General features: G+C 26.1%; 1 protein-coding gene across 2 annotated transcripts in view; it reads left to right on the forward strand.

Moving 5' to 3' along the window:
* The window catches only part of LOC142329687 (uncharacterized), a 564803-nt gene extending 559957 nt beyond the window's left edge, over positions 1 to 4846 (forward strand). For both annotated transcript variants that reach the window (XM_075374386.1, XM_075374387.1), the window contains exon 4: positions 3724 to 4846. In XM_075374386.1, coding sequence (XP_075230501.1) covers positions 3724 to 4587 — 864 coding nt within the window. In that variant the 3' untranslated portion in view covers positions 4588 to 4846. The remainder of the gene's footprint in view (positions 1 to 3723) is intronic.
* The last annotated feature ends 12694 nt before the right edge of the window (positions 4847 to 17540 follow it).

The raw sequence follows: 17540 nt of genomic DNA on the forward strand, positions 1-17540 counted from the left end.
AATTTATCATTACCTACTTAAGATCATAAAATTTTTAAAGTCAATCAACGGATTATTAATTGTTTATCTAAATATATTTCGACATTCAGTCGTTTTCATTTAATTGATAATATTGATTATAACATTTTATAAATATCTTTAAAAAATTTAATATGTTAAAGTGAAGTTTTATTAATAAAAATATGATTACGGGTTCAATTTCAATGACGGTTTTTTAATCGGCCAACAGTTTTTTTTTAAATTAATTTTATTTTCTTAATGTGTACATTACAATCTGTTCAACTAATGAACAATAAGCAAACCCCTAATTTAAAAAAATAATACGTTTAAATTAATTAAAAATGTATAAAACTTTTGCATTTTGACTGTTAAACAATCATCGTCAGAATCCAATAAAAAATATATACAAGAACGAACGAAATATTAAAAGAATTAACTAATCATTATCTTATTTCTTGTGCTTTGTATTTTTTTTAATCTATATTATGGTTTATTTTGTATTTCTTAATTGACTGGTATATTTAATTTTATAAATCATGAATATTTACATGAATAATTTATTATATATGCCGATCTCCGTGGCTGAGTAGGTAGCGTGTCGGCATTTTATTCGGAGGTCCCTGGTTCGAATCCCGGTCAGGCATGGCATACGCTATCAATTACCGCCGCCGGGCTAATGATCATTGTTGTTGCCAGCACTTTCATAACAAAGAAAAAATAATGTATTATATCATTTTTAAAAACGTATTTTTTTATTAATTAATAATTTAAAATATAATCGTATGTACTTTTTTAATACTAAATGTTCAGAATACTCTTTCTTTTTTATAACGCAGTCAGGCATAGTGTTTATAAAGGCAATGGTGGTACATGAGCCATAAAAAACAAGGGGGAAATGAGGTAAAGACTTGTGTAAGATAGAGGAAGATGCACGTATGTAAGTGTACGTGTATGTGGGCTGTATGCGTCTCAACCAGACAGGAAAATAGAGAAGAAAACTAGAGAGAGACGAAGACGGTGTGATAAAGTTAGAAAGGATGAGGTAATTTGAAGATGGTAGTGAAAAAGGATTTCGTGACACGAAGAAAACGCCTTGAAATACAGAACAGCCAACGTTACTCTGCTACCACTCCTACTCAGACTCATACCGTCCTTTTTTCCACGTCCACCTTAACTCTTTCTATCTACCTCCGTTTTTTCATTCTTCTTTCCTTATTCTTTTTTTTTGTATATTCTCTTTGTCTTTCTCTATTTTTTCTTTCGTCATTCTTTTTACCTCCCCTTCCTCATAGTACCTCATTCGCTCTTTCACTCGCTCATGAATCATGTCGGTATTGATCTGCACACCTCCATTCAACAAGTGAGTTTCCTCCTCCCCGCCTTGTCCTTTCTTTCTTGCCTCTTATTATCCGGCCCTCTTGCTGCCCCCGCAGGACAGCAACTCCTGCCTTCTTCAGCCTGTTATTCGCTTCTACTGCGTCACTTTGACTCACTAGAGCTTGTTTTGTTACGCTCAGCTGAGTTTTTCCTTTTTATATTATATCTTCTGGAAATATCTTGGATTTACGTAGGATTCTATTTTTTATTGAATGTAATTTGTTTTTATAAATTCTTTTTGTAATTTGTTTATTCCTGTAATTTTTATAGTATTAATAAATTAATTGTTATGTCATATCTTATTTTTAGTACGTTATAATAAAAAAAATGTAAACATATATTTATAAACTTTTATATATGTATAAGATATAATATATCTTATTAAAAAGTTAACATTTACTTTATAATCGTATGCACCCTATATTTATCCCACAAGCTTATGATTTTTTTAAACTTAAACAGCAAATAAATTTATTTGACTTAGGCACATAATTTTCATTGTTAAAAACTGTGGTTATTGTCTCTCCTAGTAAGAATGATATTCTCTTTTTTATCTCCTAATTACTTCTGTATTTTCCTGTCAAAATATTTCTTAATTCTATATTACTTTAACAATTTTAATAATATACACACGTAAAAAAAGATAAATTTGTAGAAATTACGGCGTTTCAATGTCTACAATTTTAATTTGTCCTTCAACCTGAATCCCATACAGTAATGTCATAAAGACAAATAAATATTGTACAATTTTTTTTTTTATGATTAGAATAAAAAATATGCAAAATTTAATTATAAAATATTCAATTTATTTATTACTACTATTTAAACTCTAAGATAAATTCTTAAAATTTTGATAATTTATGTGTTATACAGCTAAAATAAAAGTAAAATTAATTTTTATTTTTTCCCATAAATTTACATATTAAATTTATGATTATATTTATTCTCTAAATAGGATTCTTAAATTTTACGTCTTGGTTTCATTTCCTCCTTTTTACAATTCCTTAATAAAAATTAATATTTTTTTCTCTTTAATTACAAAGCAATTGTATTAATATTTAAAAAACCTCTATCAATTTTTTTTTGTTATTAAAAATAATTTTTATAAAAAATTGTAAAGTTATTTTTTATAATTTTTTATTACTATAATATCAATATGGTTCGGAGTAGAGCGGGTGGTAGAGTAGGGCGGCCTAAAAATCCAAAAATCCAAACAAATTTGGTTTTGGACTTTTTCTTAACTGCAGTAATAAGCCCTCATTGACATCTTTTTAACGATATATCATAAGTGGTACTTATTTTCATTGGTTCCACAGTTATAGCAAAATAAACTTTTAATTGATGATATATCTGGATCTTAGCGGAAGGCACATCGGTTCGAATCAGACTTCATCTCCTTTTTTTAAATTTTTTTTTTAATTTAAATATATTGATTTATTAATAATTATTAATCTCTCACTGTAAAAAAATTACAATGAATAATAATTCAATAACAACAAAAAAAAAAAAAAGTTTTTAATGAAATAAAGTTTTATGTACTTTTCATTTTAAAAAAATGTGTAAATATAATTTAATAGACGTACAAGGAACTCATGTGTTGTCCACATCAGATTTTTTTTAATAATGCTAAATTTTAATAAATTCATGTAAAGAATAAAAAAATAATCAAAAATAAAAATAAATGACGTATACAAATAAAAAAATAAAAAAAACACAGTTTGACAACTTTCTTTAATAAAATATATGAAAATAGTAAATCTCTTTTATATATAAAATACTGATAATTATAATATCGGTTTTTTATATTTCAATTTTTTATTTTACAATTTCTACAAATAGTTTATTATAAAATAATTTATTTCATTTTTTCGTGGTCCCTGTGTAAGTAGAACGCCATTTCTGCACCATGTATTCCTTCTGCTTATCCTTGATCATTTCCTAGCCAATTGCTTTCTGCAAGTATTGCTAGACGTAAATCGATTCTATGTTAAGGATGCATTTTTGGATTTTAACAAGGAGAGCCTAGGCTACGAATCTTCCCGAAGATGAGCGTTTTTTATACAATGGCTGTACAAAAAGCCTTATCTAGGGGTTATGTGCTTATCCGATTAAAGCCAGATCTTCTAAATGTTCCTAATAAAACAGAATTCTTACAACAAGGAGGGTAGATAGATGATCGTACGACATTATTTAAGAAACGACTGCACGACGATTTTTTAAGTGATGTGCGAGGGAAAGAGATTTCAATTTATTTTTGAAATTTATCGAAATCGTTGTATTTGTTAAGTCATATTTAATAAGAAAATACTTTAGAGTTTTTATTAAGAATTTTGTTCTGTGTTCCAGATCCATGACTCGTCCTTCGGAGGTAGCAGTTCGGAAGAGGAGGAACCTACTAGTGGTCTATACGGACACCAAAGTGCAGCAGCCAACGCGCTGCTGTACGTGGGGCTGGGAACCGTCGCGATCGGTCTTGTTATCGCGTTCGTCGGTACAGGCGAAAAAGGTTTTAAGACGCTCGAGTTGAGGCTTATAGGGCCTACGTTGATCGGCAGCGGTGCTCTCTGCTGTCTTATAAGGGTCTTCCTCTGCGTCTGTCCCTCACATTGCCTACGAAGAAATCGTCGTAAACGAGGACCTCCGGACAACGAATATTACCGTCACCTGCCATATAACGCGCGTACAGCCGAGGACTTTATGCCGTCGGGCAGATCGGCGACGACTCGCGATAAAAAACGCGTTTCTATAATACCCACACCCTCTACCTCGGATAAGAAATTCATCGATGACACTAGAAGTGCCGCCGTTGTGCCAAGAGTTCCGCTACCTAATTTCGTCGAATCGCCCGCGAGGGACGATAATCCTATCGAAATGCGTCGATTGGAAGGCGCCAACAGCTTTGATGATTTACCTTCGATCAGCAGCGAAGACAGTTTCAACGAACCGGAAAGCCTCGCTCTAGTCGAAGGATCTAAGAAGACTTGCGTCGTGCGGGACATGACGAGTGCCGAACGGCTGGCCCGGCTTAAATCTACTCTTACGTTTCAAGAAGAGGAACCTACAGATTGTCCGAGAATTGAAGAAGAAGATTCGGAAATACTCGACCCCGAATCGCCACCTACCACTCCTATGCTCGCTCCTCCACCGACTTCCATTTCGGCAGGTCGGCGGGAACTCGTCCTCAGTCCCGCCAAACTGCAAAACATCTGAGTATAAAGTTTAAACAAACACAACAAATTAAAAAAAAGAAAAAAAATTATTTATGAAAAGTTTCCACACTCGGTAACTTCTGTATTTTGAAGACAGAAGTTAATTTAGTCGTATTAAACGAATATTTGATCTTTTCGATCAAAACCCAAGGATAATCGACAAGACTGGCTGAATAAATTATTAAGAATAAATATAAAAATACTTTTGTATATTATATTGCGATTCATGAAGAAGAAATAAAAACATTATTTAAGCTAAATGTCTGATTATATAACATATTTTTATAGTATAATATAAACTAGAAATATGCATGATAACTGTAATTTAACATTCCTCGGTAATTTCTTTAGAAATGAAATGAATTCAGTAATTATCCAGAAATAAATTTTAATTATAATATTTTCTTTTATCAGAGTGCATGAAAACTCAGTGGTAGATTTATCAATGTCTTTTTAATTAGAAATTTGCAGGTTTGAAAGTTTCATTAACCGATTAGAAAACTTTCTTCTAAATTAAAAATAACTTTATTAGCTCCAATTTTAATAATTGTTGTTTACTGTAATTATCTTGTAAAAGATAAAGATGTTTAATTGTGATATTATTCCTTTTTATAGCATCGATGAAGATTTAACACGAAGTTAAGATATGAAATAAAATAAATTACGATGAAGGTTCCTTACACTATTTCGTACGTACTTTACTCACAAATTTAGTTTGTATTGTTCAAGGTATAAATTAACATCAGGGCCTAAGAATGTTCAGTGTAAATAATTTGTAAAATATTGAGTTTTTAAATTTGGTATATATTGAATTTCTTGTAGTGACAATGCACCGCATTTGTAATTAAAGAAAGAAGAATCTGCTTTAGCAGACTCACATATTAACATTTTTTAAATGATTGCTTTTATTCAATGTACCTCAGCTACACTATGAAGTAATTTTAAATGCCACTTTAAAAGATAACATAATAATTCTAACACCCTATAAACAAAATAAGAATATGCTATGTTTTTTTACCGTGATAGTTTGTAATGATATTAATTTGAAAATATAAACTTTTTTTTAACAGTGAATCAAACCAAATTTTTTAATATAATGTTTTTAATAACTTAATTTTAAATCTTTTCGATTATCTTTGAAACCATCCTCATTGACCGGTACAGATGTTTATTCATTAGTGCATACATCCAAGCACTAATAGTCAATTAGTGTGTTGACCACAATTTCAACACACTTGAAATATATAAATACAATAACAGCAATATACTAAATGAATAGGCACAATTCATCAGGCATGTTTTAACTACCTTATCAATTTACTTAAAAAAAGCCATCAGTAATAACATAATATCATCACCTGACAATAATGTCAGAAAAGTACCACTAGTCACTAAAAACAGTCGCAAAGATGATTGAAAATGTTTTGTATTAAATACTTACATTATACAATTTGATACGGTTTATTGTATAAGTTTACATTTTTAAATAAATAAGAATAATTTTAAATATAAAGAAAAATTTTTCCAAAGAAATTATCTTCTCCTACAGGTATTTAAATAACAAATGAATGAATTTATTTTTATTGGATCTGAATTTTAGTTTTACCAAATATTCTGAATTTTGAACGTCCTGTCTTTACTAAGATTGGATTTTCAGAAGTAAAGTAGAAAGTATTCTATGGTCATACCAGAATAATTTCTGGTGAATACTTTATCTACACAACCATTTACAAAAAAAAAGAAACCAAACAGATTTCTCCCAAGATTTCTAGTTTGGTATCACTCACACGGAAAGATGAAAATTACCATTTTACTCTTTCCTAACGATACCTTTCTGTTTGGAGAAAATTTTTATTGTTACAAGACAATAAAAGTCTTTTTGGAGAATTTAATGTAAAATTCTCATAAGAATTAATTAGCCTACAGAAATAGGCTCTGTTTCAATTAATTCTTTACAATTTGACATTTCCCATAAGATTTTTTCAATGATCTCTTTGGGATTATTCACAAAATAGATTCTTTATATTTTCAATGATGATAAACATATATGAGTGTTTAGACCTTAAATTATCAAATTTTTTTGTATAATTCTAAACCACTTAGACTGTTGGTTTTTATGAACCAAGTAGAATTTTATTCAGATTTGAGTAAAAGAACATAAGAACATGCACAACATAAGACAAAACATAGTATGTTTGGTGGGGTATGTAATGACTTACCCCCACCAAAATATACATATTATAAAGGAGGAATCCTTTATTTTGTGATAAGAAATGGAAAAAAAATAAAGAGGATCTAAGCTCAGAGATAAATGTGGCTATTGTTATATTTATGGATATAATACCAGGAAATTTGGAGAAGAAGTTAAGAAATGATATTTTCAAACTAACTTAGGAAGTTAGGATTAGTGCTGAGTCTTGGGAGTTAAAGGTCAATTTGGCTCTCAATTTCCAAGAGAGGTGTTTGTATAACTGACTAGAATAACAGTTATTTGAAGATCTTTGCAATAATAACTGTTGCACAATGTGCTATTTTTATGTTATGATACTACCATGTCATATTGTACAATATCATATCCATGATGATTGCTCCATATAAGTACTTTGTCTTCCTAGAGGTTAAATAACATTTAACGTCATGAGCATAGATTAACATCAAAATAAGTACTATGTATTCTAAGACAGTAATACTGTAATATATGATTAAAAACAATAAAACACCGTACAAATATTTATTTTTTTATTAGGCTAATATTAATGAGGTTAAAATACAGATATAGAGAATGAAAATTATTTCTGTGCACTTTTTTATCACTAAAAAAGCATGATATATATTTAAAAAATATTTTTACTTTGCTTGTTCACACTGTTAATTAGTTAAAATAAATTTTTAGCTACTCTTTAAATTTCAAAACCATAATATAATTTCTCTACTTTTTTATAAAAGATGTAAAATTAATTTCATTTGTAAAATCTTACACATAAATTCATCTGAAAAATTATGAAGTTAAGGTAATAATAAATCAAATTAATTTTTTTAACTTTTCTTAAGAAAATTTAAAAAGATTATTTTTAATAATGCAAAGAATAGTATCATTTTCATATGTTTTTTTGCTTTTTTTAATTAATAAAGTGTGGAAACTTTTGATAAAATAAAATATCATATTTTTGTGAAATTGATATATATATATATATATCTTTTTCCTTCTCTCATGCATTTCAAACACCATGTATATGAGAGCATTTATTAATTTATATTCTGTAAACATAAATAAATAAATATAGATACATACATCCCTGTGTTCTGTAGAGTATTAGTTTTTTAGTTTAACAGATTTTTTTTTAATGTATGAAAAAAGTAATAGAATATTATTATTATTTTACTACAAGCATAAATAACAATTTATTGTAAATCAGTTAAGCAGGTAAGTGCTAGATTTTTAAAATTTTAGTCATTGAAAAAAAAAAGAAATAGAAAAATCTCACATTTTGTAAAGCATGCCCATTACTAGGTAAGCATATTATGTAAAAATTTATGAATTTTCCTGATAGTTTTATTTATCGGACAATATTCTATTATATAATTTAGATTTTGAAAAAAGTCTGTATAAATTTTTTATTACATTAATATTTAATAAAGAATTACTGCACAATTGAAAAGTTTAGGTTATATAAACATTTTCCAGTTATTAAAATTAAATAAATGTTTGTAGAAAAGAGTATTTTTATAGAAAAATAAAACATTTTGGTGGTGCCTATATATGTATTTTATTAAAAAGAAATACAGCTAATTAGAAAAAAAAATAATAAAACCTACGTATTTTAAATTTAAAAAAAAAACAATATCAGTGTTGAAAGTTCATTATGGACATAGATAGAACCAAGAGATACTTTCTTACTTGTACATTCCAACTACAATAAATTTCATTTTAATTGGTAGCAGATATAGATAAAAACCTAGCAATAAATACAAACAGACATCCAAATAATACTTTTTTGTCAAACATCTTAAGAAACCATAATAACATAAAACCAATAAAAATGTAAATGACTACTCACTATTAAATTAATGGAAACTGTTCTTTCAAAGAATCTTTGAGAGCTGTTTATCTCTAAAAGGTGCAACTATTTATTAGCATCTTCAGTGGAGTTATTGTTAGAACTACTGATGATTCCACTGAAGAAAATTTGTTAATAAGTTATTAATAATTTTTAAAAAGTGCTATTACACTTGAATTCAGCTATAACAGTTCAGTAAAAAAAAATCATTGCTAATAATTAACTTTTTTTTATCAGGTTTAGACATGATGAAGTCAATAAGAACATTAAAATATATATGTCCTAAAGAAATACATCTTATCAGCAATTAGAAAAATGGAAAATAGCACCAATGTAAAACAATTACTACTACATCAATATAAATTTATTTCCATTTACTAAAATGCTCATACAGATATCTTATTCTTGACTAAATATCACTTCAATGTTATGTAATGCCGTTCAGAGCTATCAGCTCTCTGCGTTATAAGTGATGTGGTAAAAGTACACATATAGAGGTACAGCTAGGGTATGGACTCTGAATTCACATTGTATTTCATCTGGGACCTTCTATTCCTGCTCTTTATGTGCCATCTTTAAAAAAATTGACAATCAAATCAATTTGACCTTTTTATGTCACAGCTCTGAATAATCCAATAAAGATGAACAGTTAAACATATGTTTTCATGTAGTTAAGCAAAGACATATCCTATAATTTTGTCTATCTTGTACTTTCCTTTGGATAATTAGTTGTAAAAAGTAATATTTTTCTTGTCTTAATATTGAAAGTTCCTTATTTTATGCCTCTGTATTACACAAATGTCTACAATCTGTTCACGTTTTTTTTATACTGCAAATATATAATCATCATAAACAAGAGCACTCACACACATGCAAACACTTGTGCATGTGTGTGTGTTTCTGCTACCAATTAAAATGTTATTACAATACCTTTGTTCATCTAGTAAATGTGAATTTTCTTTTGGACAATCATTAATCTCAGTTATTTCAGATTAACAGTACTGAAGTGTACATTTTTTTTTGTGTTTACTAAACTGAGATGTATGAGCTATTGTTTTATCAATTGTGTTACGGAATTTATATTACTAATTGTTATTCATTTTTATTCTTTTAACTTTGTTTTATTGCAATAATAAAATTAAATTACAAGTGCTGTTAAATCTTGATATTTTTTAGTGGTCGTGATAAGATAAGCTTGAATAGTTACAAAAACAATTAATATAAATAGATTTGATTATGACACACAGAGCTGACATTATGTGGTCTTTATAAGAGGGTAAATGCTGTCAAAACTTTCTGGTAGAACTTACTGAAGTTTAAATCAAGACCATAAAATAAACTTTTTCTTTAAGTTTTGTAAAAGTTGGTCACAGAGACAGACTGAACAGATTTTAGATAGGTAATAATTAATCATTCTTAACAATTAGAACCCAATGGTCAAAGCAACTACAACAATTTGTCTCCTATATCTTGATTGGCTTTGTTAAGACTATTTTTATCCAAAATGGAAGTAGTGTTGTTTGATAAGTACACAAGAACTGTTTATCATGTAGTTTAAGTATGTACATTTTTCATTCTGTAACTCCATTAGAGTTGTTCCAATTTTCACAGGTATTAAATGATTGATCTAAATAAATAATTGAAATAACTATACAGCGAATTAAAAAAAATTAAATAAACTGGGACACAGTAGATGCCATTTTTACAAATCAAAAATCTGAACTACTTGAACTACTTTCTTTGGGGTGGGAATGAGAAAGACAGTAGGATTCAGGGTAGGATAGAAGTAGATTTCAGTCTTATCTAAGACTAAATTCTGAAAATGAATATGCTAATGTAATTGACTGATTGATATTAAGTTAAAGGAAGTCAAAACAATTTTTAAATTGGTCCTAATATAAAAGCAAATAAAAAATGCATGTTGATAATAATTAATATAACAGCATACTGATTTTACAAATTTTGAATTTTCATGGATAAAATATTAAATTTTTTCTCAATTCTAGATATTATGATAATGATTTCATCTGGATTAGAATGAAACTTGAAATCAAAAAAGGAGCAACTGGCACACTAGTATAATATTGTAATATATGTTTTATACATAGAAATGCCATGGTATCTAGTGCTGCTTTTTCAGTTAGAATCCATAAGTAGCTGGACATTGTTGATTATATTTGATTATATATATATATATATATATATATATATATATATATATATATATATATATATACTAGAATACCATGACTTCAGTCACCAGACTAAGGTGATCCAAGGACTTAATACTACAGTGGGTAATCCTGTTTTGGTATTAACCTACAAATGTTGGGGACCAGGAAAGAATAATAAAGAATCAGCAGTATTAAATACTATTCCTATTATTGGTCTCAAACTGATACCCTTTCATGAATAATACAAAACAGCCAAGGGAACTAAAAAAAGTGAAATTTTGTTTATACTAGTAAATCTTACCATGAAAAACTGAAGGTCAAATGTATGATTTTCTAGACAAAGTAAATTAAATTTTAAAACATCAACATTAGAACAAAGACTGCTAGTGTAATAACTATTTTGGGTTGGTTTTATGAAATTTAGTAAACACATATTAATTAAAAATCATCTGATTTTGGTGAATGGAACAAAGTGGTAGTGGCATAGGCTTCACTCCAGTCACTGTGCTGCATTATCACCACCACCTCAAAGTATGCAGAAACTTGGATTATCAAGTCTGTATTGATTCATTTTGTTTAAGTAGTTTTAATCTGTTTTAATTAAATATTGAAACAGAAAATTATTATCGTGTATTATATACTCAGATATAATTTTAACATTTCTAAAGTGGTAATCTTCATCATTTAGAAAATATACTTACATAGTGAGAATCACAATTCAGTTCATATTAATTGATATAATAAAAATATTTTATTAATAAAATTTTTTATAAATTTTATACAGATATTTTTTTTAATTTATTCACAGTGGATGTATTATCTAAATGAGTCATAATAATTTTTTTAAAGTTATTATATTCAAGCAATATATGCAATATATTTTAACAAGTATTATTGTTACTTGAGTAACAAAGTAAAAAATAATAACTTTTACTACAAAAAAAAAAACATAAATAATAATTTAAGACCTGATATTTTTATTAATGTTAATTATTGATTATTATACAGTAGACTTCTTTCTAGCTAATTTAATCTGGTATTTATTTAACAAAGATTTATTTAATTTAGAACATGTAATGGTATTTAGATTTCTTTATAATTAAAATTTAAAGTGCAGGTTTAAATCTTTATTCAAAATAATGAAAAGAAAAATTTATGAACAAAATGTAATGCTTGTTTTGTCCTTTCACTGGCCATACATGTGTACTGAATATATATATAAATATATATATATATATACACTCCTTTACTTTTAATTTTTTCTAGTAAACATTGCATTACAACCTTTTTATTCCTTTATTCTTGAGAATGGCTGTATCATCCTCAGGACTGATTTATGCAGTTAGCCTGTCATCATAAGGTTAAATTACCTAACATATCTACAGTTGTATAATTAATGTCACCTGCAACACCGCTGTTGAAGAATTAACACAAAAACTCTGCAAAGATCTTTTTCATGATGACATATAACAATATTTAAGAGAATGCTGTCTAACATCTGACCTCGGCCTTGGAAATATATCAAATTATATTTTTCATAAAGGGGTAGTTAACTTGGACTGATTTTCCACATCAAATAAGATATTTAGTTGTCATAATTTAAAATCTAAGATGAAGTTAAGTAAGTTTCTTATATTGTGCATTCATTTAATTATTTTAATTTTAAAATATTGATGTTCATTTAAGAACTTTTCCAGTAAAAAAGTGCAGCATTAACATTATTCAAATTAGAAGATCTGATTAATAATTCAAACATTGCACAAAAAAAATTTAATAATTCTAAATTTTATTCATGGCAAATAATCCTGAATTATAAATTAATCTAAATAAAGAACTATAAAAGAATGCTGTGTACTTTTTAATCACTATTTAAAAAATACATACATCAAATCCAATATCATAACTTATTGTAAATCAATATGGATAAGTGTTTGATGTTACTTACATTTCTTTACATTATGTAAGTCGATTTTTACTATACAAATTATTAAAATGAAATTGGTTGAAGGAAAGTCTACTGTAACCTAAATTTTATTGTAAAACACAAATTTTAAATAGAAATTATTTAAAAAATAAATTATAATTATTGAGTGTTGTGTAGTATAATATATAGTTAAGAAATACAATAATGTGATAAAAAAAAGCATATTATTACAAAAAAATTGATTTCCTAACCTCATTAAAAAAAATTTGTATGTATGAATTATGAAAAAAAAAAAATTATTTTGTACATCATATTTTCTTTCATTTGTAAATAAATAAATTATAATATTTAACTGAAATTATATTTATTAATTAATTTAACCAGACTAAAATGAAAAAAAAAAAATTATTAAAAGTAATAATAAAACATAATTTTTGATAACAATACAGTATTGTTATATTTCAAACAATAAATTCTACAGGGCCTTGAATTTATATATTTATTTATTAATCTTACATTATATTTTTTTCATAAGTTATAAGCCTTTATAATATATATATATATACATATATATACACTCGTATATTAGAAATAAAAGTCAAAAATTAAGTTGTTCAGGGTCATACAGTTTTACTTCTTCAATGTATTTTTCATCAGCTCATGAATTTTAACGCAAAAAAAAAATTAGTAAAGCATTACAAAATAGATTACAGTATTCATAAAAATAAATGTCAAGTAGATCGCCATTGTAGTTGTTATTAATTAGAATAGTATGCAAAATATTTTTTGACCTTGAGCAGCTTAATTTATTTCATTAAAACAATAAAAATAATTAAAGGATAATACTAAAGGAAATAATCTCAAACTTAAAAAGGAAAAAATCTGATTCAGTACTTAATGTGTTGCTGTAGTTTTAGACTATATGCTACAGCTTAATTTTAAAACATTTTTTATAACATTTTTACAAATTTTTTTTCATTCATAAATTTCATTTAACTTATTTATTTTACTGGAAAAATGAAGTAAAGAGTATTTTAAAAGCAAGTGCAGTTGTCATTCTAGCATTGCACAGATGAACCGAAGATTCTTACTTAAGATCTTTAGTTTACAAATTTCAGATCTCTTTTAGGCTTTTTTGATTTTTCTTTGATCAATGTAAATATTTTACACTGCTTATTTAGAAAGAAAAAATGCAATATTTAAAAAATTGTATGTAATTCTATTATTGATATTGTAAATGTATTATTTAACTATTAATATTTGATTTAATGGTATTAAATACTAATAAAAATAATATAATGTTTAGAAAAAAAACTTTTCATTTCAACAAAATTATAAATTTTTAATTATTTATTTATAAAAATTAAAAGAATGATTGATTTACAATCCTTTAAAAATTATTTAATATAATTACTGTTTATTCTTGTCAACTGATTATCATTATTTAGCTACTAAAATATAATGGGTTTGTTCATTCACTATTGAAAAAAAAATCCACACACAATATACTTAAGTTACTAAGATTTGAATTAAGAGGTTGATTCATCTCTTTTATGACTAGGAAGTTTCATGTAGGAAAATAAAATAGACATTGCTATAAAATTCCTGAAATGTGGAAAAAGCAAATGATACAGTACAAATACAATTTCTGCAGTTAATATTCATCCATCTTGTTTTCCTATTTTGATTTGGAAACATTAATATACATTATACTTTACAAAAAAAATTTACTGAAACATATAAGTTTTCTAAATTTTATATGCATATTATATTCAACAAATTTAATCTGATTTATGAAGCGATAAGCTTAGTTGTATTATTTCTATGTTGAATACTGTTTGTTTACCTTTCTTAGCTTCATTCTTTTATTATATGTTGATGCGTTTCAGAATAACCCCGTTGTCAAAACTTATTGTACTCTTAAGTTTTGACAATGAGTACAATAAGTTTTGACAATGGAGTTATTCCAAAATAATATTGGAATCGTTAACATATAATAAAAGAATGAAGCTAAGAGAGGTAAACAGTACTCAACAAAGAAAGCATAGTGTTCTTAGGAGAAAATATAATGTTATGAAAATAATAATAACTATTTTCTTAATAACAACAATTTTAGTTATATCATTTCTTATTATTTTACACTTAACTGTACATACAATTGGAACTAATGTAGAAACTACATCTTTGGACATTCTGAAAGTGGTACATAAATCTTGTAGGAATCTACAAGCATAGATCACAGTAATCAGATTGATTAAAATTTTTTTCTGAAATTTTGTTTAATTATGTGATATTTATCCATTATTATGTTTCAAAATTTGTGTAGTCACATAAATCTTAAGTTTTCGAACCCAGTTTTAGATCATTTATTAGGCTATTAACATAATCCGTGTGTTATGTTAATCCATTATGTTATCTGTATATAAAAATATTTAAAACTTTTTGTCTCCATTGCCTACATTTTTTCCTTTTTTGCATAATGTGCTAATTATATAGATAGCTGTTACAGTTTTTTCAACACCAGGAACTAAAGGTATTATGATTGTGTATAGAAACAACTAACATTATGTAGATGCTTTATGTAATCTGTTTTATTTCAGAGTCAAAATTATAATTATAATTTTGATACAATATATCCAAGTGCATAATAGATTCATGAAAAAGATTATTTATTCTATATATGGACAACAACAACTTTTCATTAAAAAATTATGTGAATGATTTACATGGTGAGGCTAAATAATAGGTGAATAAAAGATGAGGCTAAGTTTAAATTTTTAATTTCTTTTAAGATTCAGAACTTCATTTGATTCATTGGAATCAAACCTTAGTTTAGGTTGAGATTTGATTTATTACTTTGTATGATTATGAGTGTCTTCAAATATTAAGAGCAATTTTTTGTGTTATGAGAATATCTTTTGCTTGTTATATTCCTGGATCATCAGTCCAGGAATGTAACGATAGATCTGTGCAACAGGTTGCACAAGTGGCAAACCATCTGCACCACTATGACATGAAATTAAGATAACTGAATTTAACTAAGCAGTGTAAGGTAATTACCTAAGAAGAGTAAAGTCCAAGATCAGTTAATATTTCTAAATTTTCTTAATCCAGTTTTGGCAATCTACAGATTTATACATGTCATTGGCTAGCTTGATAGTATAGCCATCCTAGGATGGCTTAGCCTACCTATGAATTGCGTAAGCATAGTTAGGCAAAGTTAGAAGTACTGATTCTTTCTATGAAGGTAATGCTAGTAACATAATAGCATTACAGGCTTTACCAGTATAAGATCAGTCTTTTATTAGATCAGTTAATTAAGCATGGGTAATGTGCTAGTAATTAAATTGATTTATAATGTTGTAAATTAATATTCATAAATGTTGTAAATATATTATTAATTTTGAAATTTTCCTTTTATTGAAAATTATATTTATGATTTCATAATTAATTCATTAGGACTTTCTTTTGTTTTAATTATTTACCTTAAAATAATTTATTTTTCCCATTGTCTGTGTGTTTAATTTTGTACTTTTTATTCTAATTAAGTTGTTATAGCCTATCTTTTATAAGATAACTAAATGAAGTATAAAAATAAATATTATTGAAAACAGGCAACCTTCGGAAGAAATAAACACTGCTTCTAGTAGCAGAATTACTTTTAAAACTTTGTAATTGTCTAAGAAAGTTCTCAATATTCCCATTTATACTTTGTATGATTATATATGAAATTTTTTTTAGAGTCTAAACTAACATTGATATTTTTCCATTCAGTAAAAATCTCTTTTTTAACCATGTTATTGTTTAGTTTTATTATGTGTTGTATTTAATAATTATTTCATTTTATAAGTTAATAATATATAGCACTATTAGAAATGATCTTGATTACAGCTTTTACTTTCATAAATTTCTAAAAAAATTGTAATAAAAAAGTTGAATAATTTTTTCTTCCTATAACATTCTAAATAATAAAATTAATCTTTTTTCCAATATAATTTCACAATAATGACGCATTATCATAAATGATAGCATTATTTCCTTTTCTTGCCTGAAATTAAAAAAAGAAACAAAATACCATACATAATAAACATAAGAAACTATTTATTTCCAAGACTTACTAAATAAAAACAATGTTATCATCTTAAATTTTTTTCAAAAACTTTTAACTGCTCCTTTATCAAACAGCTACTTTTATGTTACTGGTAAAGTAGCTTGTTATATAACTTTATTCCTGGAAAAGAGAGCATAATTTCATGATATAACAACACAAGTTAAAACATATTAAATTAAAATAAATAATGTATTTTAACTTTTTTTTATTAATTAATTAATTAAATAAAAATTTCTCTAATTTTAAACTGTTCAATTCTACTTCAGTCAGGTAAAATTTAAATTTATGATGGAAGTTAGTGTCTTATTAAATAAAATCTGCTATCTATTAAAATATTCAGTCCTTAACAGTAAGTACACAGAAAAACTGAATTTTAATTTTAGGATGTAAAAGATCAGTTATAAAATATCTTTAAATGCTGGTAAGATAATAATTTATGAAATAAATGTTCCTTAAGATTAAAATAATATTATTATGGTTCCTCTTCTAAAAAGTATTTTTTTTTGTTAACAAACATTTAAAAAATAAAAGATTTATATATACATGAATTTTTTTTTTAGTTTTGTGTTTAGAACTAAACTTTTCAAAATTTTTATTTCTTGAAAATAAGGTTTACAGCAAATTTAAATATAACACCAAAGAATAACATTATACATCAAAATAAAATGTACAGTGATATACATTATA

This window comes from Lycorma delicatula, chromosome 9, assembly GCF_047948215.1.
Source record: "Lycorma delicatula isolate Av1 chromosome 9, ASM4794821v1, whole genome shotgun sequence".
Classification (NCBI taxonomy): domain Eukaryota; kingdom Metazoa; phylum Arthropoda; class Insecta; order Hemiptera; family Fulgoridae; genus Lycorma; species Lycorma delicatula.